The 25,411-nt window shown below is 40.6% G+C and overlaps 1 protein-coding gene across 1 annotated transcript; it reads right to left on the bottom strand.

Annotated features, from left to right (window-relative positions):
* Positions 1-87: 87 nt before the first annotated feature.
* Positions 88-25,326, bottom strand: NBN (nibrin). The gene is made up of 16 exons (XM_035124810.2): positions 25,127-25,326; positions 24,588-24,721; positions 23,776-23,924; positions 22,693-22,852; positions 21,465-21,568; positions 16,813-16,930; positions 13,748-13,938; positions 12,880-12,977; positions 11,613-11,745; positions 10,794-11,081; positions 9,616-10,051; positions 7,703-7,786; positions 6,951-7,106; positions 5,737-5,850; positions 5,225-5,274; positions 88-3,953 (listed from the first exon to the last, which is right to left on the bottom strand). Exons 1-16 carry the CDS (start codon positions 25,161-25,163, stop codon positions 3,926-3,928), a joined length of 2,280 nt encoding a protein of 759 aa, XP_034980701.1. The 5' UTR covers positions 25,164-25,326; the 3' UTR covers positions 88-3,925.
* Positions 25,327-25,411: the final 85 nt, after the last annotated feature.

Genomic DNA, 25,411 nt, shown 5'->3' with positions numbered 1-25,411 from the left:
TCCCTAATGAAAGCAACATAAAGAACCAAGCATGTGCTGTTTTGCAACACATGATGCAGCTGAACAAGTTACATTAGTCTCGTTAGCCTCTTATAGTTCTCAACCACCCAGATACTAATGTTAAGCTTCTCTTTGCAAAGGTGCTTTGCTATGAAATTAAATACGGATTGCAGGTTGTTAAATTGGTGGTAATTTTCAAAATAAGCCTCTAGATTGTGATTTTTTTTTATTGACTGAAGTGATACCAAGAAATTATGCAAGTGCTTTTATGTAAGTGGATATTAACTTAGGGCAGGATAAGCTGTCAGTTGCTGGTATTTTTAGAAGGATTTGGTTTTGTAAATTGACAGTCCTCATTTTAAATCCTTGGAGGCAATAATTTATAATTAATTGAAAAATTGTAATAATGGAAGTCACATGTGTGACTCAAGACCCAATTAATGTAGAAGGACATGACATCTTTAAACTCCCTAGGTCTGAGAATTGTGAATGGAAAGCTACATTTCTCTGGTAATGAAGGTTATTCCACTTACTTCTTTTAATAGTGCATTTAAAGGTTATCTAACTCAAAATGTGTCATGGTTGTATGTAATTTGCTTATTTTTTTTACAGAACATAGTATTTCCCATCTATGTGTGTACTGGTTCAAGAATCCCCCACATCTGTAGTGTAGGAACAGCTTCTGAATTTGGACATACAGGTCTCTCAGAACTGAGGCAATGATCAGCACTTTCTCCCACAGTACAGTACCACCAAGTGACCGATTTTCACCCAGGAATGAGGGAAGACTTTCTTTTACACCTGCTTAAGCGTCAGTTTGAGTTAGGCTCAACACCAAGAACAGCATCCTCAATACTGTTTTAGTTTTCTAGTTCACTGGACTACAGATTTTGTGTAGAGGTGGCTAAAGTAGTTTCACTATAATGGCTTCATCTGATTAAAAAGATGGAATCCCCTTTCCAGCTATTAGTGGCAGTTCTAATTCAAATATAAGGGGCATGATGACAGAACTGACTTTAGATCAACTTTTTTCAAAACAGACTTGTTGCTAAAGCAGAAAGAAAACATTTTAGTTACAGGTTAATAAATTTAGACATCTTGCAAAACACAAAATCTACACATGCATGGAAGAAAATTCTAATGTGTCAGTAGACACAATAGTACCTTGCTTCCACCAATCAATTGCAGGGACTTAAGTAATTTGAGGGGACTTATTAAAATGGAGTAGGTAAATGTGTAAGCATTTGAGCTAGCAAGAACAAAGTCAAGCGTACAAGAAGTGTACACAGTTGCAGAGAGGACTGTCATATACTTCTGGTCAAATAGACTCTTGACAAGTTGGATAGCTGGCTGTGGGTTTTTTGTTGCCGAGATCTGCTTTTAATAATTTATTTTCCAAATGTTTAAAATATGCTAGCTGCTACAATATTTTGGAAATGGCCTAGTCATTTAAACTGGCAAATGTAGCCTTTCTACACTTGGGGTTATTAAGGCTAGCAACTTGCACACTGTGCTGGCCACAATTCAGTGTTGATCAATTGGAAGTGATTTAGCCACACCTGCAAGGAATGCTGTGCTAATAAAATATGCAACTCATTAAACTAATCTCCCTTGTTTTGTACAATGGTGGCAAGTGAGATACTGTAATGACTGCCAAGGGGTGTGGTAGAAATTAGGGTGGTGTAATATTTCTAAAGGCAATAGGGAGGGGATAGTAAACATTGAACTCCAGTGCTTAGCAATTATAATCATAGCTGCCAAGTTTTCCATTTTCTCGCGAGGAAGCCTATTCAGCATAAGGGAATTTCCCTTTAAAAAAGGGAAAACTTGGCAGCTATGATTATAATTGTTATTGCCAGTGCCTATACTGTGTGTGTATTTCAGGTTATCTCCAAAACAAGGGCTAGACATTGAAATTTATCTATTTATTTTTAATAGGTTTTACTACATACAAAAATTTGCATCCACAGGATCTGGGAAACTAGCAGTTATTACTTTAAGGCTAGTCTTCCCTGTAATATGCAACAACCCCAAGAGGAAATGCACTTAGAAAGCAAAGGTTACACCCTTTATGCAGGTAAGTTCATGATTATGAAAGAAATTGACTAATAAATATTTGACATCATTAGCAGCCATTTGTCTTTTTCCATGTGTTGGTATATAGTCTGCAAACCAAGCAATTATGCATGTATAGAATACTTTATTAGCATTTACCAGTCATTCTTACCTGTGTTTCTGGGAAGAGTTATTCTTAAGGGAAATCACCAAATAGCTGCCGCTTTGATCCAAGGGAAAGTCCTCTGTATGGGCACTTAAGCACAAAAATTATCCCAGAAAAGGCTTATTGCTTAGGCTGCACACATGGACCGACTGGAAGCATGAAACAAATGTTTAGTCTTCATAAGCATTCTTTAGAAGAGCCTTCCCCAACCATCTGGACAGCATTGGGTTGGGAGAGGCCTGCTTTACCCAGGCACCCCCAAACTGCGGCCCTCCAGATGTTTTGGCCTACAACTCCCATGATCCCTAGCTAACAGGACCAGTGGTCGGGGAAGATGGGAATTGTAGTCCAAAACATCTGGAGGGCCGAACTTTGGGGATGCCTGGCATTACCTGTTTCAACCAGCTTGGCTAAGCCATGCATATGCTAGAGATGGTCAAACTGATACTAAACTTTCCTAAATCTAAGGAGTTTATGGGACACATCTGAGAAGTATCTGTTTTACATTCCTCTGATTTAACAGAAGTATGGCAGATTTGGGCCTATAGCACCCTGTCTCATGTAAGGCACCAAACAGATGCAACACTGCTTAGGCAAAATAAACTACAGTAATTTGATGATAGCTGCTCTTACTCCTATCTCAACAGGCACAAGTCTTTGTAAGCATCAAAATTCTGAGAACCAAAGAAAAGATTTCCCATCAATACGGAGACTAATAATTTACTAAAAGGATCAAAGCCAATTTGAGATGCAAAACAGTACAGAAGTGAGCAATACCCATGTTACAAATCCCATGTTGCCATTTGACAATTCTGATAGTCATCATACCATACAAAAAATAGGTTAAAACAAATGTGTGTTTTTTTAAAAAAAGAAACCTATTTGCTTTGATAAAAACAAAATTTTGGATAGAGAATGCAAGTTGAAAAAGAATTTCAAAGGCTTTGTGTGCTATAACTATTGATGGGCAAATTCCCCTTAGTAAGTCTCTGCACCCTCCCTCTCAAACTCTGAAAATAACTTGGGGCCCTTTCAAATCCAGTTCTGAGCCTATTTGGTCTTGATTTCATTGGTAGTACAACAGGATTTGATCCTTCCTGCAACTTTCCCAATGATATCCAATGCTCCTTCAACCACCTTTCTGTGTCCTCCCATGTTTCTGTCCCCTACACTTGTGTTGCTGCTCCAAACAGGGGCAGTGATGGCAGGACAATTGAGGGAGGTCTCTCTTCTCTCAGCTTCCTAATGTCCAGCATGCTGCTAAGGCTGGATGCTGGAAGTACTGTTGAATAATGTCATTTCCCAAGTGTTGCTAACATGAGTCAATAGCCATTAAAGCATGCAACCACTGTAGTGTCAGGGATGGAAGAGATACTTCTTTTATTCACTGCCAGAGCAGCAAAACGTAGGAGAGAGTTTAAATGGCTTAAGTTCTACTCTAGTTTGAATGTTAATGCTACCTTTGTATTGAGCATTACAAAGTCAGCCTAGACCAGTCTTTTGCGCTGTGGGCAGATAATGCATGGATCCATCACTAGCTGTAACATGTTTGAAGAATCATTCAAAGTCTTGCATCCTTTCTTCAATATGAAAAGCAAGTTTTCAGGAGGTATGATCAGTGTAAAATTAACTCTGATGTTGCAATTTATTGCCAGTGGGCCAGGCAAGCTTTTCTTCCGCTGTAGGTCTGATTCAAGGCACACCTTATCTTCTTTTTACATGGGGATCATATCTAAATGGAACAAAAAATGAAATGCATAAATGCCTGGTTCTGAAATCCAGTAAAATAGAAAACACAGTCACGTGGCCTGCAAGTTGTCCATGAAGCTGACTAACCATAAACCAGTCATTGCTTCTTGGCACAACCTGCCTCATAGGGTGGTTGTAGGGTCACAACAACCTGAGCTTGGAAGGAAGCTGGAACATAAATGTAATGAATAAAACCATTAAGGAGTAGTTGAATCTCAAATCCATTAGCATCAATGCAACCCACTGCTGAAACAGACGTATCTTTATTGCTTGTTGAATATTAAGCAGTGATGAGGCCACATGGGGCCAGTGTGGGAGGACAGTCTACAGTTTAAGTATCGGAGTGTCCGAGAAGGCCCACATGTCATACCTCTGATGGCAGAACACAGAACAAGGTCTCTGATGGCGATCTGAGCACGTGTGCAGATTGTATAGGAGACATTTCTTCTGTCATTTAGTCTCAGACCAAAAAAGGGTGCCGACATGCCCAGCGGGAATTTGGGACTGCCTGACCCAAGGGTCTCTAAATACTTATATGGCATATTCCCCAAGCAGAGTGGTCTTTGCCAAAGAACACATAAAAGGAAACAGACTAATCCAGAGTGAATTAACATTTTACTTTATACTTTACTTTGATACTTTCTGGGCAGTCTATTGCTGCACAGTGAGCCATGCATTATCATGCACACTGCTTCTTCAGATGTCCAATAGACTGAGTGTAGAAGTTTCCACCATATGATCAGAGGCTTCCTGCCTATTATCACCCAACAGCAAGAGCAGTTTGCAACTGGTAGCAAAAATTGTCACTTATCAAATTTGTCAACAACAAAAATGTTAATTAAAAATTCTCATCTTTAGGTTTTCCTTCCAGAAGCATAAATGGGGCAGAAAGTTGTCCTCACTTTTTAATTCTGATTTTGGTCTGCTCTGAAGAACCAGGTATTAATTTGGCGTATTTATTTATATAGTTAAAAGCTAGCTATGTCCATTCCATAGTTTGTTATTTGTTTGGAGGGAAGAACAGGCAGACACATGCAGTTAGAGCAAACACACAATGAGTCCTTGGACTCAGCTATAAAGCTGCAAATAAAACATTTTAAGTGTTTTAAGTGCAAAATACAATGTGACACTAGATGGCCTTATGGAAAATCCAACGTGTTTTTTAAAACACTTTCTAAAAAGCATTTTCAGAACGTTTTTATATGTGTGTAGATTCCACCCTTGAGCCCGTTATGGGGAGGGGGGAACCCTCACCTGAAGAGGTCATCTGCAAGCGAATCTTCTTTTGCTTGGCGACTCTGTTCCTAGAAAAATAAATGATTCTTTGAGAACTTCTGCCAGATATGAACTGCTCTGAACCAACATGATTTGGGTGCAGTCAGGCATTTACACATAAATACAATGGGTGGCATCCAATACTGCATGAGCACAAGGACACAAGGGATATTCCCTACCATATCCACCCCACTGCATAGTGCCTGCCCTGTGCCACAAGGTCTCTTCTGAAGATCCTACAAAAAGGCCAGGGATGTGAGGACGGTGGGGCTGCAGTGGGAGTGGGGAAAGTGGGAAGAGGCTGCTTGCAAGCGGTCTCCAGCCAATTTTCCATGATCTTCCACTCCCAATGCAGCCCCTCACCCAGCCAGTGTATGAAACACTGACCTACAGCTCATGATCATGACCGTGATAGCTCAGTTGGGTTAGAGCATGGTGCTGATAATGCCAAGGCTGCAGGTTATTTTCTTTAACTACTTCATGCTCCTTACCTCCATTTCTTGCCTCAACCATTCTTCCATCTCAGAATTCTTTCTAGTATGATGAGCTATCAGATCTGATCCCCCAATAATGTATGGAAGTTGTCCTGCTCCAGGATAAGCTACCTGTCAAATGGAAAGATGTATTAATCTCAACTCTAATTAACTCAGGTTTCAAACTGGGGCTTCAATGCATTTACAAGTCTCACTATGCAAAGATGGAATCCGAAACAGCTACTAGCTCAATTCAGCTGCAAAGAAGCAGACAAGGATGCCCTTTGTCATTACAGTGGTACCTCGGGTTAAGAACTTAATTCGTTCTGGAGGTCCGTTCTTAACCTGAAACTGTTCTTAACCTGAGGGGCCAGCTAATGGGGCCTCCCGCTACCACCACGCTGCCATCGTGCCATTTCTGTTCTCATCTTGAAGCAAAGTTCTTAACCCGAGGTACTATTTCTGGGTTTGCGGAGTCTGTAACCTGAAGCATCTGTAACCTGAAGCATCTGTAACCCAAGGTACCACTGTATTGCATTCTATCTTTTGAAGAAAACTCAGAATACATTCAATACTGTTGTTGAGTATTGTTCTTTCATTCTAGGTTTGGGCTGTAGAGCAGGAGGCACTATACACACTATGCAGGTTTCAGCTACATTACAGGAATAATATAATACAGTTATAAATACAATTATCCACTTAAAAGTGTGTATCTTAATGTTTCTATTCAAGCTTAACAACATTACAAATGGATTCTGACTGATCTGCTCTAAGTTTGTCCTTTTACAATAACAATACCAATTTCTGTTAATTCCCAAAGAGCGCAATATAATTTTAAAAAAGAAGCATTCTGCTTCAAGATACCCTTGCAATAGCTTTTAGGACTACATTTAATTCAGTCCTCTATTCCCCAACACTATACTGGAAACCTCTAGATTTAAAGACACACACACACACAACCCAAACCAGAAGGTGGTCAGATTTAGCTAATACAGACGTACCTCAAAAGTCGAATGGAATCCGTTCCGGAAGTCCATTTGACTTCTGAAAAGTTTGGGAACGAAAGTGCGGCTTCCAATTGGTTCCCGATTGTGCAGACGCGCTGAAAACAATAGTGGAAGCCGCACCTTCGATTCCCAAGGCGTTCGGGAGCCGATGTACGACTGTATTTTTATACCTTTTCTGTAGGTTCTAAGTAATGTCTTCTTGTGAGTTTAAAAGCATGTACCAACCTTTTTAAACTTTTTAAAGTTGTTCAGAAGTCCATAATCTATTTTTGTAGCGCAACGACCATCTTTCCTTGGCTGACTAACAACCAATGATCTAAATTCAGTCAGCAAGAGTCTGCTGGGCAGATTGCTAGAGTCATTTGCACATCTATCAGGATTCTTATTTAGGAGGGGGAAAAGAATTAGAGCAATTACTGAGGTTATTTAATCAAGCTTGTTTATTACAATAAACATTTATTCTTCATCATAAGATTGTAGGAGGTACTTAATCATCTATTTTCTGATATGGTATTTGAAAACATTTCCAAACTTTTTCTAACTAAATCAGTTTCTTCAAGGAAAACCAAAATCTCCCTTTAGCTATTTAATGAACTATGAAATATCTGCATCAATTTATACATTCAGTATCTTCACACCTTTCACTCGTTTTCTACATGTCAACAAAACTGCCTGTTCCTCCTACAAAGTAGGACAGGAAAATGGGTCTATTTCCTGGGTCTCTAGCAAAACAATTAAAGTTTGATAGTTTCAATTAATAATTGGGAGGGAAGAGAACAAATAGCATGCTAACAAAGTAGTTTAAAGACAACTTTACAAGTTACTTGATGCTATTTTTTCAGATATATTTTCAAAAAACTAAATGTCACTATCCTCAATATTGGAGTATCTTTTTAATTTAAAAGAATGCATTTCCTACCGCATTACCTACTGCAAAAATTAAATACACAAAACATTAACATGAAGATGTTCCTTACATTGGAGTCGTTTTTTGCAGAGCCTGGCGATTCTTCTCTCTCTTGCTTCTGGTTTAAAACTGGAAGCGACTGCTTCTTTTCTTGCTGTTTAACAAAAGGTATTGGTAAGTATCTAACATATACTCTATACCACCACAGTAGAATTAGGCTGAAAACTGTAGGCTGAAAGCTGCTTGCTTGAACTCTAGCTAGCATATACTGAACTCAAACCATTTGTTATTTCCTCTCTTTGAGGAGTAGTCAAAGTGTGTGGTAGCTCCCACACAAGAGAGTTGAAATAAATTACTCTGAATGAAAGAGTTATTCAGCTTGGTTTCTCCCAAGCTAAAGAAGCCTTCTGTTCAGCAGAATTTATTTATGGTCACAGCTTGCAAAAACAGAACTTGACTTGTTACCTAGTTCTTGGGTTTCCAAGTGAAATACTTTCACAGCTTTAAAGTATAAAAGAAGAAATAATCGCCTTCATTAATGAGCAACTTTTAAATTGCTGATGTGCAGAGCAGTGTGGCTGATTTCCTGTGGCAGCACAATAAAAGATGGATGTAAAAGAGTCAGTACATACTCACAAAAAAATCTCTAGAATAGTGTGAAGTTATTCAGGAAAACAATTCCGACCCAACGAAAGTAGGTTTTTACAAGAGGTCATTAAAAAAAATGGATAAAACTCAGCTGGATCATGCCTGGGGCTCATGAAGTGTACAGCATCCAGTTATCACAGTCATCAACTAGATGCCTATGGGAGGCCCTGCAAGCAAGACTCAAGTGCAACTACATTCTCCACACTTGTGATTTCCAGCGTATTTCAATATAGACTTCGACATACTGGTACATAAACCTGTGGTTTCAATGGGAATAAATGTTTTTAATTGTGCAGTGGATTGTGACTATTTTTGTATTTGAACCTTAGGTGTACTAGGCAACCACTGTTCTTCCATGTAAAAGTTGTAAAGGGGGGAAAAAAGAAAGGAAAATAAACCTCTCTCTCCACTGGGAGTATGAGTACTGTATACCAAATGCCAACACTGGCAGAAACAGGCACACTGCATCGAAACATCCGTTTCATGTTCAATGAGCACATGGAGTTTCTGTGCCCAGTGGCTTTCATCCTTAGAGGAAGAAAGCATGTGCAAAAACATGAAGTACATGAAGCTGCCCCTCAACTGAAGCACATGGGAAAATCTGAGTATGCTAGAATGGATATGCACACATTTGGGGGCTGGGGAGGTGGAAATGAGCACCACACAAAAAATGGCTAAAGCAATAAAAAGGAATCTCAGCCTGAAGGGGATTTTTATTGATACAATGACACTGTCTGATGCTCTAAATCAGTGATTTAAATATTTTACCATGTTACAGAATATTTAGCTAATAAATTATTATTATTATTATTATTATTATTATTATTATTATTTATTTATACCCCGCCCATCTGGCTAGGTTTCCTCAGCCACTCTGGGCAGCTTCCAACAGAAAAATAAAATAATCTATTAAACATTAAAAGCCTCCCTAAACAGGGCTGCCTTCAGATGTCTTCTAAAAATCTGGTAGATGTTTTTCTCTTTGGCATCTGATGGGAGGGTGTTCCACCTTACCAAATATACATTTTAATCCAACAGTGGCTTGGCCCTGTTTTAAATGTCCCCCATTTTGGCAGATCTGAAGAGTAGTTCTATGAAGCCCACCCTCTAAAATTCTAGAAGTCTGAGTACGATATATACCCACCTTGTTATCCCTCTTGTAAAATTATATGAAGCATTTATATGCTTCCTTCTTTTATTGATATAAATTCAAAAAGAATTTTATCTTTATGCTAATAGTCTAAAATAGTGGTGTATGGCATCTCTCTCTCTCTCTCTCCCTCTCTCTCTCTCTCTCTGTGTGTGTGTGTGTATGAGACAAAAAAATGTCACTACCTGAAGTACCCCAGTCTCCATATCTGAAGTCTTTTCTTTCAGTTCCAATTTCCTTTTCTTCTTTGCACCTTGAGCACTGCCTTCACCATGATTTCCTATATCATCTTCCCAATCCAGTTCTTGGCTTGCAAAGACAAGTTCTAATGATGCTTCATCTTCTATTGAGTCTTCCAATTCTTTTCTCTTTTTTGATGCAATAATGCTTTCATTATTATTATTTTCTAACTGGCTGGTCTCTGCAATAGACTTTTGACTTCCACCTATACAGGACTCGTTTGTGTTCTGGTCCAAGGTATGTGACCCTTTTTGAGATCCTCCTGCCTTGCTTTCCCACAACAAAGAAGTTACAGGCTGAGTATGACTATAAGCCAGTGATGATTTCTCCTCTATCCTTGCATATTTAGACTGTGATGTTTCTTCAACCTCGTCCCTTTCCCTTGAATAGAAAAAAAGCATTTTAGACTTTCTCTTCAGATTGAGGGAGCACCTAACATCGTGCCAGTGAACATGATAGGTCTCCCAACCCTCTAGAGCAGGCACCCCCAAACTTTGGCCCTCCAGATGTTTTGGCATTCAACTCCCATGATCCCTAGCTAACAGGACCAGTGGTCGGGGAAGATGGGAATTGTAGTCCAAAACATCTGGAGAGCCAAAGTTTGGGGATGTCTGTTCTAGAGCAAATGTTGCTGGTGCACAGGAGGGAGGAAAGGGAAGCTAAGTTCCGTTTGCACAAGCAGAACATCACAAATGGATGTACACAGACAGATCAAACAAACACTTGTTCACTACTCATCTTTATGATGATTAGATATGAACCCAGACAGACTGAATCCAATCAAGTACAACTCAGATGGCACTTGTAATAATCATAGCAAGCATTTAACTGTGCACTGTAGTGTAACTAATTTCAAATGGGATTCATCATGATAGCATCCTTAGGTGCAATCAGCAAAAGGTAGCTTATTGATAAGCAAACTTATTTAATTAAAATGTAGCACTGATTAGCATTATTCAGGCAAAGCTTCTTGGAGCCAGCATGTTATCAATATGCATTGTTTGTGAGAATTTCTCATATTTTCAGTTAACTATGGAACTGAAACATCTGAGATCTTTGAAGGCTAAGTAAAGACCAAAAATTAGGAATAAATATTAGAACGAGCCTGACTGCAAGAGACTACCTTTTTTTTGTAACTGTCTGGAAGTAGTTTTTAATTGAATTCAATTGTTGCTGTGAATCTTCCTCTTTATTTCTTCTGTTCCCTGACATTTTAGAGGGAGAGGGCAAAAGGCTAGTTTGGTTAGTCCCGGGCCTTGCATTCAACCTGGGTAATGTAGCCCCAACATTCACAGTGCCAGTTCCTGCTGGAGTCTCATTAACAGTAGTTATATCCAGTGGGTAAGGTTTTTTCCTTTGTTCCTTGATAGGAGTTGTTGCTTTCTTTCTCTTCTCCCCTGACTCTTCCATGCTGTGTAAACAAGGAAAAAAGTAATAGGTCAGAGCAGGAAGAACTAAGTCAATGACCAAAATCTGTCCCATCACAATACATGATCTATAATCTGTTTCTCAGATTTCTGGTTATTCTGCTGATCCCTAGAAATGTGAGGTATTTGTAAGGTCCATGCATGGGTTGCACCTAAAGATGAAAATTTCTTGATAGATTGAAACAAAAGAATTTAGTTTTTTGCCAGCTCCCAAGAATTTGAAATTTCTCTACCATCATCTGCTATAGAAGTAGTAACAGGCCTGATGGCAGCGATTGATAAAATCAGGCACTGGCTGAGAATCCATGAGCTCAGATGGGCCCCTCAGTGATCTCATCCTCACTCGACCACCCTCCTTCAAAAGATTAGAAACTCAAGAATCTACCATCCAGTTTTTGGCATGTGATGAAAATTTTCATGTGAAAATAAAGGCATCACAGTCAGACTAACTGTCGCATGATCATGAAGCCATATTTAGAAATAGCAAATCAAAAGAGCTCCTGCTGGTACATTACCATGTGTCCATCAGCTGGTCCATTTCTGTGTCAGCTACATATACTGCAATGGTGGGCATTACTGTTTCATCTACTACTACACCTTGAGAAAGGTTTGGTCCTGTAACAAGTGGTGCTGATGTGGGTTTTACACCTGCAGATTTAAAAGCACCAAAGAAGAATAAATGTTAACATTTTAAAACTATACAAATCATGCCATTTCAGACAAATATTATTCAAAAATATTTTTGTGCAACTCTTCCTACTAAGAAGTGTCCATTTATCTCCCCATCTTGCTTCTTCAATACAGTGAGACCTCAATTTTCAAGCGTCTTGGAAGCCAAACGTTTCAGAACCCAAACGCCGAAAACCTGGAAGTAATTGCTTCTGTTTTCAAATGTGCCTCGGAAGTCAAACGGCTTCCGAGGTGCATTTCTCATTTTTTTCAATTGAATTCTCCAACCGCCCATTGCACCTCAGTTGCCGAACATTTCAGAAGTTAAATGGTCTTCCGGAATGGATTACGTTTGACAACTGAGGTTCCACTGTACTAGTATTTTTACAATGCAATTTTAAAAACTTTGGTTTTCTATGCAGGATTCTGGCTTTTTATTGTTGCTTAAAACATAAGCATATTGTCAGTAAGATCACCATGAACACATTCAGCATCAAGTTATATTTTCATCAAATCCCATGCCAAAAAGAAAAAAAATGTTCAAACTGAAATCATTAAACAAGTCATCTAATTTAAAAAACTTGACCTGACTATTCAATACCAAAACCTAAAATCTAGTATATCTTCTTACTTACAATTCTATTGCATGCGGTGTCTGAGCATCCTAAAACTAAGGACCAATCCAGACCTAATACTATCCAGTGGTCAGCCACACTTAATGAATTGGGAGCAAATCACAGGACCCCAATCTCTGGCCTCTCCCATATAAGCAAATTAATTAGAAAAAGAAGTTACAGAATTATGCTGCAGAAAAAAATGGAAGTGAATGAAAGTGAGATTCAGCTTATTTGCTGTCAAAATTGGATACTAAAACTCTGGTGCTTTTTACTTGTCCAATTGAAAGCTATTTAAAATCTGTTAAATGTGCTAGCAAAAAAGATGCAGATCATCAGTAACATAAGGATATCTGTTATCCTAAAACAAAGCACTCTTCAATAATATGCTCCCTCTTTCGAGCTGTCTGTTGAATTCAGTTCCTTAAAAGTAAAAAACAAAACAAAAACACAGAACAAAAAATTTAAAAACTTTTAAAAAATAGATTTTTAAAATTACCTGCATCAAGTGGAGTTTGAGGATTACAGTATGTTTTTGTAGATGAAAAAATAACTGCTAGACCAATTTCTGCCTCAGATATTGTCCTCCATTGCTTCCTATTAGAAATAAAACATACTGTCAGAAAAACAACTAGAAGTCATTCACCAAATAAACTCTTGGAAAATAATGCTAAAACATTACAGAAAAGGAACAGACTATCATGCAGGATGCAACCTGTGAATTGGCAAGGGATGGATATCAGTGTTTGTTTTATAAAATATATGGCATTGTGACAAGACTCTGGGCTGGGTTATAATGAAGGGTGAGCTAACAATATATTAAATAAAATGGTCCAAGGGAAATTGTCAGTGAAACATTTAATTCTATTAACCTGCAGTTTCCTGCCTACATTCATTCATATTCAGACTGCACATGTATAACATGTCTGGAAGACACTCAGATGTTGTTTATTTATTATCACTATGTATATACTGCATTTTATTGAAGCATCTCAAGGTGACTGAACCCAATTTGTCATCAATCCCCAGCATAAGCGCTAGGGGTGATAGGAGCTGTAATTCACATCATCTGGAGGACCACTGTCCAGTGGTGTCCAAACTTTTTTCAAAGGGGGCCAGATTTGATGAAGTGAAGGGCCGTGGAGGCCGACCAAAGGGCCAACCAAAGTTGTGGGGCTTTTTTTATTCTAATTCAGCTACAATCATTTCTTGCATGTGATAGAAATCTGTGGACTTACTTTAACATTAGATATGCACACATATTTTACAGACCCTATTTGTATATTTCTATCAGTTATGGTTTTACAGCCCCTTCAACAACAAAAAACAGCCTCAGTACTCAATTACTAATATTTCAGCAATCCTACCTTTGGAAGACAGCTGTGATTCTATCCATCCATTTCCTGTCCGAGTCAGAAATGGATCCTTGAGAGTTTGTCAACCCTACTTCAATGACACAAATATCAGGTGCTACCAAAGAAGAAACAATCTCTGCTTCCTCCGTTATCAGTTTCGCTTCTCCTCCTCCAAATTTAATTGCTGCACTCAGTTTTGCAAACTAAAATTAAATACAAAACCCAAAGGTTCATAGAACAGAGCCTACATTAATATGACACATTTCTATAATAAGCATACCATTCCATAATTTAAGAAAGTAATGCAACCAATATGAGGACTCTACAAGTGACAATAAATGCAATGGGATATACAGAGAAAGTTACAGGTGTGTTTATTGCTATTTCAAAGGTTTCTTCCTTTGAATATTACCATTTTATCATATTACCTTGTCTACAAAGACTATCAACTGCAATATGGAACCTGTGATCCTCCAAATGTAGCTGGACTACAAATGCCGCTGGCTATGCTAGCTGGGGTTGATGGAAAGCAACATCTGGAGAGTGAGAGGTTCCCTGTCCTTGATTTATATCATACAACTTGAGTTCCTTTAGCAAGATAGGAAAGAGTCATGCAGGTTCTGCATTCTAAAAAATGCCAGAGTACCCACTTTGGACGCTACACTGTACACACAGTAATGCATATGGGTGCATGCAATGCAATGGAATGGGAGGAAGTGGGCAAGCCCTTCTTCCAATCAGAGAACAAGCTCTTGGTGATCTTTCAGCCAGTTCTCTGCTCACGTTTAAAAGCTGCATGTTCAATGTGCCTTTTGTTAACATGAACACAGCTCAATAGATGACTCTGAATAAAGACAAGTAGAAAATTGACTGAAAAGTCAGGTTCTGAGCTCCAATGAGTACAAAAGCCCTTAACTTGGGTTACAAATGTTCATATATCGAATTATCTAATTTTAATGCCCTTGTTACTTTCATTTTTCACTGCTCAAGTTGCTTTGAGGCACTTGAGGGAAAAGATTTTTTTGACAAATAAATAGTAGGGGCTCAAGTTTTTATAACAAGAAGTATGGACACATCAGTGGCTCCACTCACAACATCACAACCCCCAGGGATCCAATCTCCACATCTGCACACTGAGCATGGACATCTGCAAAACGGCACCTATGAAAGAGTAGCTGGACATGCATATGTAGTCCATGTGAATAGGAATCCCTGTGTGCATTCACACACTCGGATGTCCATGGATGTCATTAATAATAATAATAATAATAATAATAATAATAATATTCCTTCAGTAGCACCTCAAAGACCAACTAAGTTTATATTTTGGTATGAGCTTTCGTGTGCATGCACACTTCTTCAGATACCAGGAAGTGTGTATGCACAGGCATCTGAAGAAGTGTGCATGCACACGAAAGCTCATACCAAAATATAAACTTAGTTGGTCTTTAAGGTGCTACTGAAGGAATTTTTTTATTTTGCTTCGACTCAGACCAACACGGCTACCTACCTGTAATAATAATAATGTTATTATATATATCCCACCTACCGTGTTTCTCCTAAAATAAGACGGGCCTCAAAAATAAGCCATGGCAGGCTTTTCAAGGGTAGAATAAATATAAGACATACCCCGAAAATAAGCCGGGGGGGGGAAGCGGGTCTGGATGGCGCGAAGGAAGAGAAAAGGAAGTTTCCTGTCGGCGCCCTGAAACGGATGTTGCTGCCCCGCCAAATCACCCAGCAGCATGTCCCAAGTGGAGTCACGACTGACCAGGAGCCGGCAAGAGCTGCAGCAGGACCCCCCGAGAGCCGACCAGCAGGACCCCCCGGGAGCCGACCAGCAGGACCCCGCGAGAGCCGCAGGTCCCGGCAGTACAGCGCGCCAAGCCCCGACCAAGCAGGACCCCACGAGGGCCGACCCGGGAGAGTCGACAACAGCGCGCTGTGCCGATCCGCAACCCAGCGGGACCTGGCGAGAGCTGTAGCGCGAGCCGCACGAAGCCCCGATTGAGCGGGAGCAGGGAAGAGGTGCAGCGCTCGCCGAGCCCCGACTCAGCAGGAGCCTGCAACAGCGCGCTACGCCGACCCCCGACACAGCAGGACCCGGTGAGAGGCGCAGCACACGCCGCACCGAGCCCTGACTGAGCGGGAGCCGGCAACAGCGTGCCGCGCCGTGCCCCTACTGAGCGGGAGCCGGCAAAAGGCGCAGCGTTCACCGAGCTCCGACCCAGCGGGAGCCTGAACAGCGCGCCTCCCCGAGGTGAGAGCCGGTGAGACCTGGGACCCGGTGAGAGCCAGCAACAGCCCGCCCCGACTGAGCAGGAGACCATTGGGACCCGGTGAGAGCCAGCAACAGCCCGCCCCGACTCAGCAAAAGCCGGCAAGCGGTGCAGCGCTCGCGGAGCCAAGCCCCGACCGAGGGGAGCCGGCAAGAGGCGCAGCAATCACAGAGCCGAGCCCCAACCGAGCGGGAGCCGGCAACAGCCGCAGCGTGCGCAACGCCAAGCCCCGACGGCAAGAGCCACAGTGTGCAGCGCACCATGCTGAGCCCCAAAGCCCAGTTTCAAAACACTACCGGTACAGTACCCTACTTTCTTTTCTTGCCTTGCCCACTTTACAAAATGCATGGTTAATAAAAAATACTTAATAAAAAATAAGACATCCCCTGAAAATAAGCCGTGGTGTGTTTTTTTGGAGGAAAAATAAATTTAAGACGTGTCTTATTTTAGGAGAAACACGGTATCTGGCTGGGTTTCCCCAGCCACTCTGGGCAGCTCACAGCATATATCAGAACATACTAAAACATCAAACATTAAAACCTGCCTTCAGATGTCTTCTAAAAGTCAGAGAGTTATTTATTTCCTTGACATCTGAAGGGAGGGTGTTCCACAGGGAAGGCGCCAATACTGAGAAGGCCCTTGGTAGGCCAAGGTGTGTGCAAACCTTCCTCTCATTATTGCATGTGTACAACATTTAAGGAGGGCTAATGAGTACACAAAATCTGTGCTATTAACATAATCTCTGTAGATAAAAGTATTTTACATTACTTTTGTCAAGCGTTGAACAGTGCCAGTTACCTGCTTAGCAGTTAGAAACACAAACGTTTTTCCTATGAATATTGTTCTTCTAATAGGAGAGGTTGCCAGATCAATTTTTTTATTCTTAACACTCAGCTCATCAATAGGAGGGTAAAAACTGTGAATGGAAGAAATTATCGTAAAAATGTAGCTTACATTTTTAGCTTACATTTTACACTGCTATTAACTGTCATTCACTTATACATTGCTTACCTAGTTTGAGTACATACATCTGTTTTTCTATCCAACATCTAGCTGGTTTACTATGTTGTATGCATAGCGTTGCATACAGTAATCTTGAGGCATTAAACATCTGCACACAGGCTCAACAATAAAGGTCTGCTTCTTCTTCACCCACGTAGCATGTAGTCTTACAGCCCAGGCATCAATGAACACATGTTCATTTTTTCTCTATCCAGCCCCCCCCCCTTTTTTTTTGCTGAATGCAATCTTGACGTCAGTCTTGGACAAAGGCAAAGACCACAACCATGCACCCTAATATGATCTATTTGATTAACAAAAATCTGAAAACTCCACAGGCACGTTTTTATGACATGCCCACTGTGTAAGCTGTTTGCAAAAAAAAATCAAAGGTTTAAATAAAAGTTGTGAATTCAAATTACATAAAAAATAAAAGCTGTTCCATACAGTTTATATGGACAGTAGGTCCTCTCTAGAGGCAATATAAATTTTAGTTTTAATTGAAGATTAAAGCATCACAAAACTGTTAATTTTATTCATCAGCAGAAATAATTTAACATGTACCTGATCTCAGATTGGGAATAGAGATGTATTTTACCAAAGCAATTATTAAGTACATGATTTATTTTTAAAGCAATGCTTTGTTAATGTTCATATTCCCAAGAGTATTTGCACCACTTGAAAAAATATTACCAAAGATATCTCTATAGCAACCTGTGAAAATGAAGACAATTCAGCTAGCATAACATCCAAAAAAATCCTGTCACTTCCCCAAGAGCTCATAGCAACAAGTCTGCAATACAACACTATGCCAATTAAATATAATTATACTTAATCTTCCTCACCATGGGAAGACTTTGCTTCATCTAGTCTGAAAGAGGAAATAGTTAAAAACCATAGCTGAGGAAGTCCTCACTAGATCAACATGAATTGAGAAGTTACAAACCAGTATAGAATCCTCCTTTCCTAGACAAATAAATAGGAATTGCCTAAGCAGCTCCAGATACCCCAGGGCGGTGTATTATTTATTTGATTAGAATACTTGCATTCCACCAAAAGGCTCTCAAAATGGCATATATAAAAGATTTGCACAATACAATCACTTCAATCACTTTCAAAATTATTTGCACATATAACCAGAAATAGCATGGTGAGAGTTGGAGTAGAGCAGGCATGGCCAAACTTGGCCCTCCAGCTGTTATGGGACTACAATTCCCATCATCCCTGATGACTGGTCTGTTAGCTAGGGATGATGGGAGTTGTAGTCCCAAAACAGCTGAGGGCTGAGTTTGGCCATGCCTGGAATACAGCAACATCTGGAAAGCCAATGATCCTCAACTTCTGCACTAGCAGATTACAGAAGGTGGTGCTGGGAGTCAGATATTTTTTCCATAGGAGTTTTCTTGTTGAGTTCCACACAAGTCTATATTATTATTTGTTATGGGAGCTTTCTTGTGGAGTTCCACATTGGTCTATATAAAACTACGGGGAAATATAGCCTGGATTTTATTTTTTTTAAACATACTTTTTATTAATTTTACAAAATACAAAACAAAAAAAAACGGTACATACATAAACACCTTTTCCACCTCCTTCCTACCCACCCACATGGGTCCTCCCCTGCCACAGAAGTATCCCATGTATGTGAACAGTCAGAGATGGTCCATTTTATGCTTGGATTTCTGTCCTCCTCCCCCTCCCCTGACCCCAAAGCCCCCCCCTGCCACCAGGGAGCTCCAGCAAACCAGGGCAGTACGCAGGAGGCCATCCATCCAACCATCTATTGTCATACCAAAAAAAGAGAAAAATAGAAATAGGAAAAAAGAGAAAAAAGAAAGGGCAAAAAAAGAGAAAAAAACAATACAAAACAGAAATTTTTTTCTTACATTCATAATTGTAAAACCATATTTTGTGGGCTTCCCCTCCCCCCCCTTCCCCGGTTTTCATCCCTTTTTTATCATCTGCAACAGTTTCTTACTTTATAAAAATACACCTTTGTATCTTATACAACTTATAAATCAATTGTTAACATTTTCATCTAATATTCAAATCACTGAAAAATCAAACTCCCATTTTATCTTCCCGTGCCTAATTTTTACTCCCTCTATAAGCCTCCATATTTTCACATTTTTCCAAAATCCATTCACTTTTAAAACTATAACTATTCTCAATTTAACCTTACATCCCCGATTACCGGCTCCACCCCCCCAATCCAGCAAATTCCATAATCAGCAGACCAGTTATAAACCTGTTAATCCATCCTTATAATCACAACATCACTTTCCCTTCACCCCACCCCCTGTTTACAGTCTTTTGCCATCCAGGCCACCATACAGGACCCCTGAATTTCTTCTCTTCTCTGCATATTTTTTCCTTCTTCCCTGTGGGCGTTCTGGAGTTCCAGTAATACCAATCGTGCCCCCCTCAAAGGCAGGGCACTCCATCCAACTTTTTGTAAAGTCATCATTTTTTTCGTGGTGTGCTTCATTTTGTGTTGAATCATCACAGTCCTCATCTTCATCTTTTCCTTCCAAATCACAGTCACCATCATTGTCATTCTCACATTCATCTTTTTCAGTGTCAAAAGCTTCATCTTCTAAAAAATCATATTCTGCCATCACCATCTGAAATTGTTGCTGTAACTCTTGCCGTCGTGTCTCCTCTTGACATAGTTCTATTCTTGTTTCCCACATTAAGGTCAAAACAGACCGCTGGAACTCAGGGGAACACTTTTTTGTTGACATAGTTCAATCCTGCCAAGGTCAAAACTTGTCACGTGGGGTGGAATATGATCACAGTTTATTTTCTCGACTCCATTTTAACAAACTGGCTGCATTCTTCAAGTCTTATTAACAATAAAGTTCGAACTCACATTTCACAAACATTTAAACCAAAAAAGAAATTCCACAAAGTCCAGAAATACAAAGTGAAATAAAAATTGACTTATAAATCCTGATCAACTCACTGGGTTGTCTGGGCTGCCGGCTCCCGAGGAAAAGAAAGGTTTTTCTTAGTCTTTACCTCTTGCTGCAGGGCACTCACAACCACAGTCTCTCTCCCCTTTCACCCTGCATCAAAGGGGAGATTCTCTTTGATGCCTTTGAGGGATCCTTTTGAATTGCAAATCTTCTGTTTACGGCTTCGGGTTTCTATTTACTGTCTCTTTTGTTGCCGTGGGGGGGGGGGTGGCTTCCTCTTTTCTCCCCTCTCTCCCAGATCCAAATTGTTTTATAATCCAAATCATGAGGTTACTTACAGTCTTGTTTCCAATCGTTTTATTTTCGGAAGAATCCAGCGCTCTCCGCCTTCGGCTTGAAGCTTCTCCCTGCTAGAATAATGTTGCCGCTCAAAATGGCCCCCGCGACTTCTACCCTCCTCGCTCCGGAGCTCTTATTAGAGCTAGCCGAAGGGTTGGGGAGTCCGGATTGGGGCTGTGCCGAGCAAATTTGCCCCCGGGACGCCCTTCCCGAGGTTCTAAGGGGCGCAGCGTCGCTCTCGCTGCCCTCCCCACTCCTAGCAGGGACGGGCCGTCTCGGAGACGAGACGAAACCCCGCCGATCGGCGCTGGCGCTGAACCCGGAAGCCAATATAGCCTGGATTTTAAAGTGGGTTGTCACCATGCCATCTAGCTATTTCTCCCTGCCAGGTGAACCAGGCAGAATGGATGAATAACAGCCGGAAGTCAGTAGTAGGTTTGATAAGGATGAGTAAGTTTAAATCCGGGCAACAGGGAGTTACTCATGGTAGGAGGCTCCAGAATCTGAGAAGTTGTGAAAGTGTCTATTCTGGATACTCTCTACTTAAAGAAGTATACAGATGCATGAAGAATTGCTAAAAGGCAGTAGACAACAGTGGGCCAGAAATAGCAGTATAAAAGAGTAGCTCCTTATAGACTCTCCTAAGGAAAAACCAACTATAGCAGCACCATTGTACAGCTATACAAAATGTTTCTGCTATACTTCAAAAACATAAATGTTCCATATAATTTTGAATGTGTGTAAACATTTAATGATTTAATCTGATGACATATAAAATTACACTACGGCATAGATATCTATAGCATGTATGTTATGCATCTTATTCAATTCATGAGCATACATGACTTGAATATGGTTATATCCAGTGCTTTTTTTCTTTAAAAAATGTTAAAGGGTACTCTCATTTTCCTACTCATATTGAAATCCTGCCCCTCAATGAGGCCAAACTTAGATTCACAAAATGTTTAGGGGTATGCGTACCCCTGCCTACCCCAGAAAAAAGCACTGGCTATATCTAAGCAGGGCATACTCCAGGAGTTTTTAAAGCCAAGTTGTTAAAACTGTGTTCATGGAAAACAATCTTACTCGGACATGAGAGTGATCGCCAAAGAAGAAGTAGTAGTAGAACATAATAGTACAAATTATAATTATCAAATCCTTTTTAAATCTAGGGTGTGTATTATAACTTATTACCTTTCAGGTGTTGGTAACTGCTGCTTCGCCTGAATTGCTTTGATTAATTCATCAAAATACTCTGGCTTCACAATTGGTCGACCACAGATCAAGGCACATATTGCCTAAAGATAAAGCAGATAATCACTACCATAATTTACAATAGTACAAAAACGCTGCATGCTCTCTCTAACCTGTCTTGATTCCCAGCCTTTCACTCACATCTCTCCACCCCAGTCTCACAACCCACTGGTTAGTGGTACCCTCTTAAAACAGAAAACTACAACCCTTTTGCTGCCATTGTCTGTGGACACCATTCTCACTGCCTTATCAATTCCTCCCATCAGCAGCACACCTTAATGCTCCCCATATTAACAACAAACTCTGCCAGGATGGTTACCTTCCCATCACTCCCAAACACATCACTACCAAACTGAGCCCCATAAATTACACTCAACACCTAAGCACCTCTATATCACTCATTTCCTTTACTCATATGCTCTACAGAAGCTTTCTTGCTAACTCTATAAAATGCAACTTCTCTTCTCACTCCTGCACTCAAATCCAAAGATTTATGCCAAATCCACACCCTCCTCTATCCTAACTTCATTGTGATTATCTTTCTATTAAATTGTTCATTGCATGGCCATCAGTGTCGCTCATCTTCTGGAATGCCAGAAATACACTCCCTCTTATTCAACTCCATCATGGGTATACTATACACATCTAAGAGTAAACCCCAAGTAATTATGTGCATAACTGCATTGTTAAAACATCTTTCATATACAGTCATACCTCGGCATCCAAACGCTTCGACTTCCGAAGTTGATAACCCCCGGAAGTCATTTCGCCCCGCGCGCCGGGCGTGCACGTTCTGCACCTGCACAGAGCAGCGCACAGGGTCGGCGCATGCGCAGAAGCACAAAATCGTGCTTTGTGCATGCGCCGTAGCGGCGCTTCGACATCCAAAAGCCTCGACTTAGGAAGACGGCCGTGGAACGGATCGTCTTCGTAAGTCAAGGTACCACTGTACAAAGATGCCTCACACGAAAATGTCACAATACTCCAGTGCCTGCTGCCAGGAAGTCTCAATTTTCCAAATGAAATATTAAAGTGAATTGACAAGAAAGGAAATACGAAAGAATGGTTTGCAGCATATAGGACTACAGACCATTTTATTGGAATGCATAGTTCAGAAAAATCAGTATTATGCTTGTATATCAGATGCACTTGAAAATTCACAACTCACCTTAACTGTAAGTTTGACTGAGTCCATAACAAGGTGAGTACATCCTTCTTTCCACTCATTCACCACATGGCCTCCCAGCTGTAGAATATTTTTACTGAAAGCACTTTTCTGTGAAACAGCTAAGCATGAAGAACACACTACCAAAGGCTCATAGAATATTCTGCAAAGAAGTGTTAAAAGACACACACAATATTATTACTTTATTTAGCTAAATAATAGCAACTGTTTGCGTGGTCCTTTACAAGAAGACGTCCCTGCCCTGTGGAGCTTATCTTTAAAAAAAATTATTAAAAATTTCCAATCAAACAAAATTATACATTCCAAATTATACAAATAATCAAACAAATCCCAATGCTATGCCTAATTATAAATTATTATTATTATTAGCTGACTTCCTATGCTTCGAGATCGGAGGGAATCCTAATCATCTCATATTTCTACTGCATTTCAAAATATTACAATAATTCCCTTAATGCCCTGAGGAGCTTATCAATCTAAATTTGACAGAGGGGAAGCAACATAGTGGTTTCAGTTGCATGTACTTAAGCTTAATTACAGGTTCAGCTACAGCAGCCATGGCCAAACTTGGCCCTCCAGATGTTTTGGGACTACTATTCCCATCATCCCTGACCACTGGTCTTGTTAGCTAGGGATGATGGGAGTTGTAGTCCCAAAACATCTGGAGGGCCAAGTTTGGCCATGCCTGAGCTACAGTGAAGCATATCATCTAAGTGGCTGTGGTAAAGGATTCATAGAAAAGGTGGATTTTGAAAGAAGTAAGAGTTGGCACCATGGCAGTGTTCTAGGAGGCAGTTCTAACTGGTCAGAACAGCTAAGGTAGAATATTTGAGGGAACATGAGGCATTCAGACATTGGAGGCAGAGCTACAGAAGCAAAGATTATGGCAGGAATGTATCTTGATCTAAGAGTAGAGACATTTGCAAGGGATCTCACACCCTTTGTAAGATTCAGAGATGAGAAAGACTATTTTTGTCCATTTCTAAGTAGTCCTCAGAAATATTCCATGACTTTTAAAAAAAGCATAGCCACGAACATTTTAAGATGAGCACAAGTTGATCTTACTTATACTTGCTTCCAAAGACTCCAAAAGTGACTCTGTCACCGGACCTCAAAGTTCTAGTAGTACCATTTGCTAGTTTTTCTTCATTAACAAAGGTACCATATTTAGAAGTGTCTTTTAAAGTTAACACAGGAAATGTAGAAGACTGGCTCTGAAAATAAAAAATAAAAATAACATTTCAGGTACCAACAACAGCAACTGAGTTCATTTTAGCCAAACCACACATCATGGTTTGTTGGGAGAGTAACAATCTATAGGCAATATTTACTCTTGGCTTACTGATTGTGGTTTGTTGAAACAAAACAAAACACAATTATTGGTTTGGATGTAACACTAAGCAAGGGATCAAATGTTTTCCCTATGTTTCACTCAAGAGTGGTTGATGGCAAACCATTATCTATAGTTTATTGTGATACGCAAACTGGTTCATTGTGGTTTTTGTTTCTAGCATTAACCCTCTATCTCAGCCTTCCTCAACCTGGTGCCCTACAGGTGTTTTGGACTATAGTTCTCCTAAGAGACAGCCAGCACGGGAGTCTTAGCCCCAGATACCTGGAGGATGCCAAGCTAATGAAGGCTGCTATACCTGGTAGATGTTTTTCATTCGGTAAACATATTGAGTAAAACACATTCAAAACATAATCTTGTTAGTTTAGGTCTAAAAATCTGGGAGCAGAAAGAAATTTATCTGTGACTTGACTGAGGCGGTGCTGTATGTTCTATAACTGCATAAAGTACGATAAAAATTGCATGATGGGTTTGGTTGACCCCCAAACCACTCCCCTATTCAAAAAGTTGTACATTTGGTACTTACAAGGTTCACTTGAGGGTGACTAACTGAAAGGACTGCATGGCTTCGGCTGATGGACTGATCCGCTTGAATTAAAATGGCACAATTCTTACGTCCAACAACATATTCGACACCAACTAGAAGGTTACATGACTGTCCTGAAATGGAAAAAAAACCTAATTTTAATTAACCTCTGATGGTATAACACAGATTTCAATCTGTATTCATGTTTTCCACCTAAGGATGGAGAGTTGGAGACAGGAGTTTAGCCACCCCTTCCACCTTACAGCAGGATGTGTGGAAAACCTGCGGCCCTCCCGATGTTTGGCTGGACTACAACTCCCATCATTCCTTGCCCTTGGCGATGCTTGCTGGGGCTGATGGGAGTCATGCTTTAGCAATAGTCCCCCACACTTGCTCTCAATGCAAAGCCCACCTATTCCCCGTTTTCCAAAGTAAACATTGGCTAATTGGCTAACGACCGCTAGAACCAACAGGCGTCAAACCGGAGTGAGACCAGTTGTCACGGACACGCCCCCTCCCCCTCAGGCTCCGCTCCTCACCTGGCCCGGACTCGTCAGCTGGGCTCAGCTTCCACATACTGAGCTGGAAGGAAACGGCTGGAAGCGGCCGGTTCCCCGGCCCGTGTCGCCTTTGTATCCTCACCGGCTTCCCCAGTCCCTCTTCTCCCCGTCAGAGCAGCTGCCCGACGCGACGCACCTCTGCTCCCAACACACACACTGCGCATGCGCTTTTCGAGGAGGTTGGCACAGCGACGACATCGCGAGAGCCCAGACTGAGAGGGAACAGCGCCTCCTACAGAGAGCGGAGGGAAGCCCTCCGACAAT

Source organism: Zootoca vivipara, chromosome 8, assembly GCF_963506605.1.
Source record: "Zootoca vivipara chromosome 8, rZooViv1.1, whole genome shotgun sequence".
Classification (NCBI taxonomy): Eukaryota; Metazoa; Chordata; class Lepidosauria; order Squamata; family Lacertidae; genus Zootoca; species Zootoca vivipara.
Note: the sequence above shows the minus strand (reverse complement) of the source record. Positions and strands in the feature narration are given on the sequence as shown.

Bases quoted from the DNA above. Each gene is read 5' to 3' on its own strand.
- NBN (XM_035124810.2), bottom strand. From the start codon at position 25,163: ATGTGGAAGCTGAGCCCAGCTGACGAGTCCGGGCCAG. The intron at 22,853-23,775 runs GTAAGATCAACT...ACTTCTTTGCAG, and splicing joins GTCTTTGGAAGCAAGTATAA to AATATTCTATGAGCCTTTGG. The intron at 12,978-13,747 runs GTAGGATTGCTG...TATTTCTAATAG, and splicing joins ATCACAGCTGTCTTCCAAAG to GAAGCAATGGAGGACAATAT.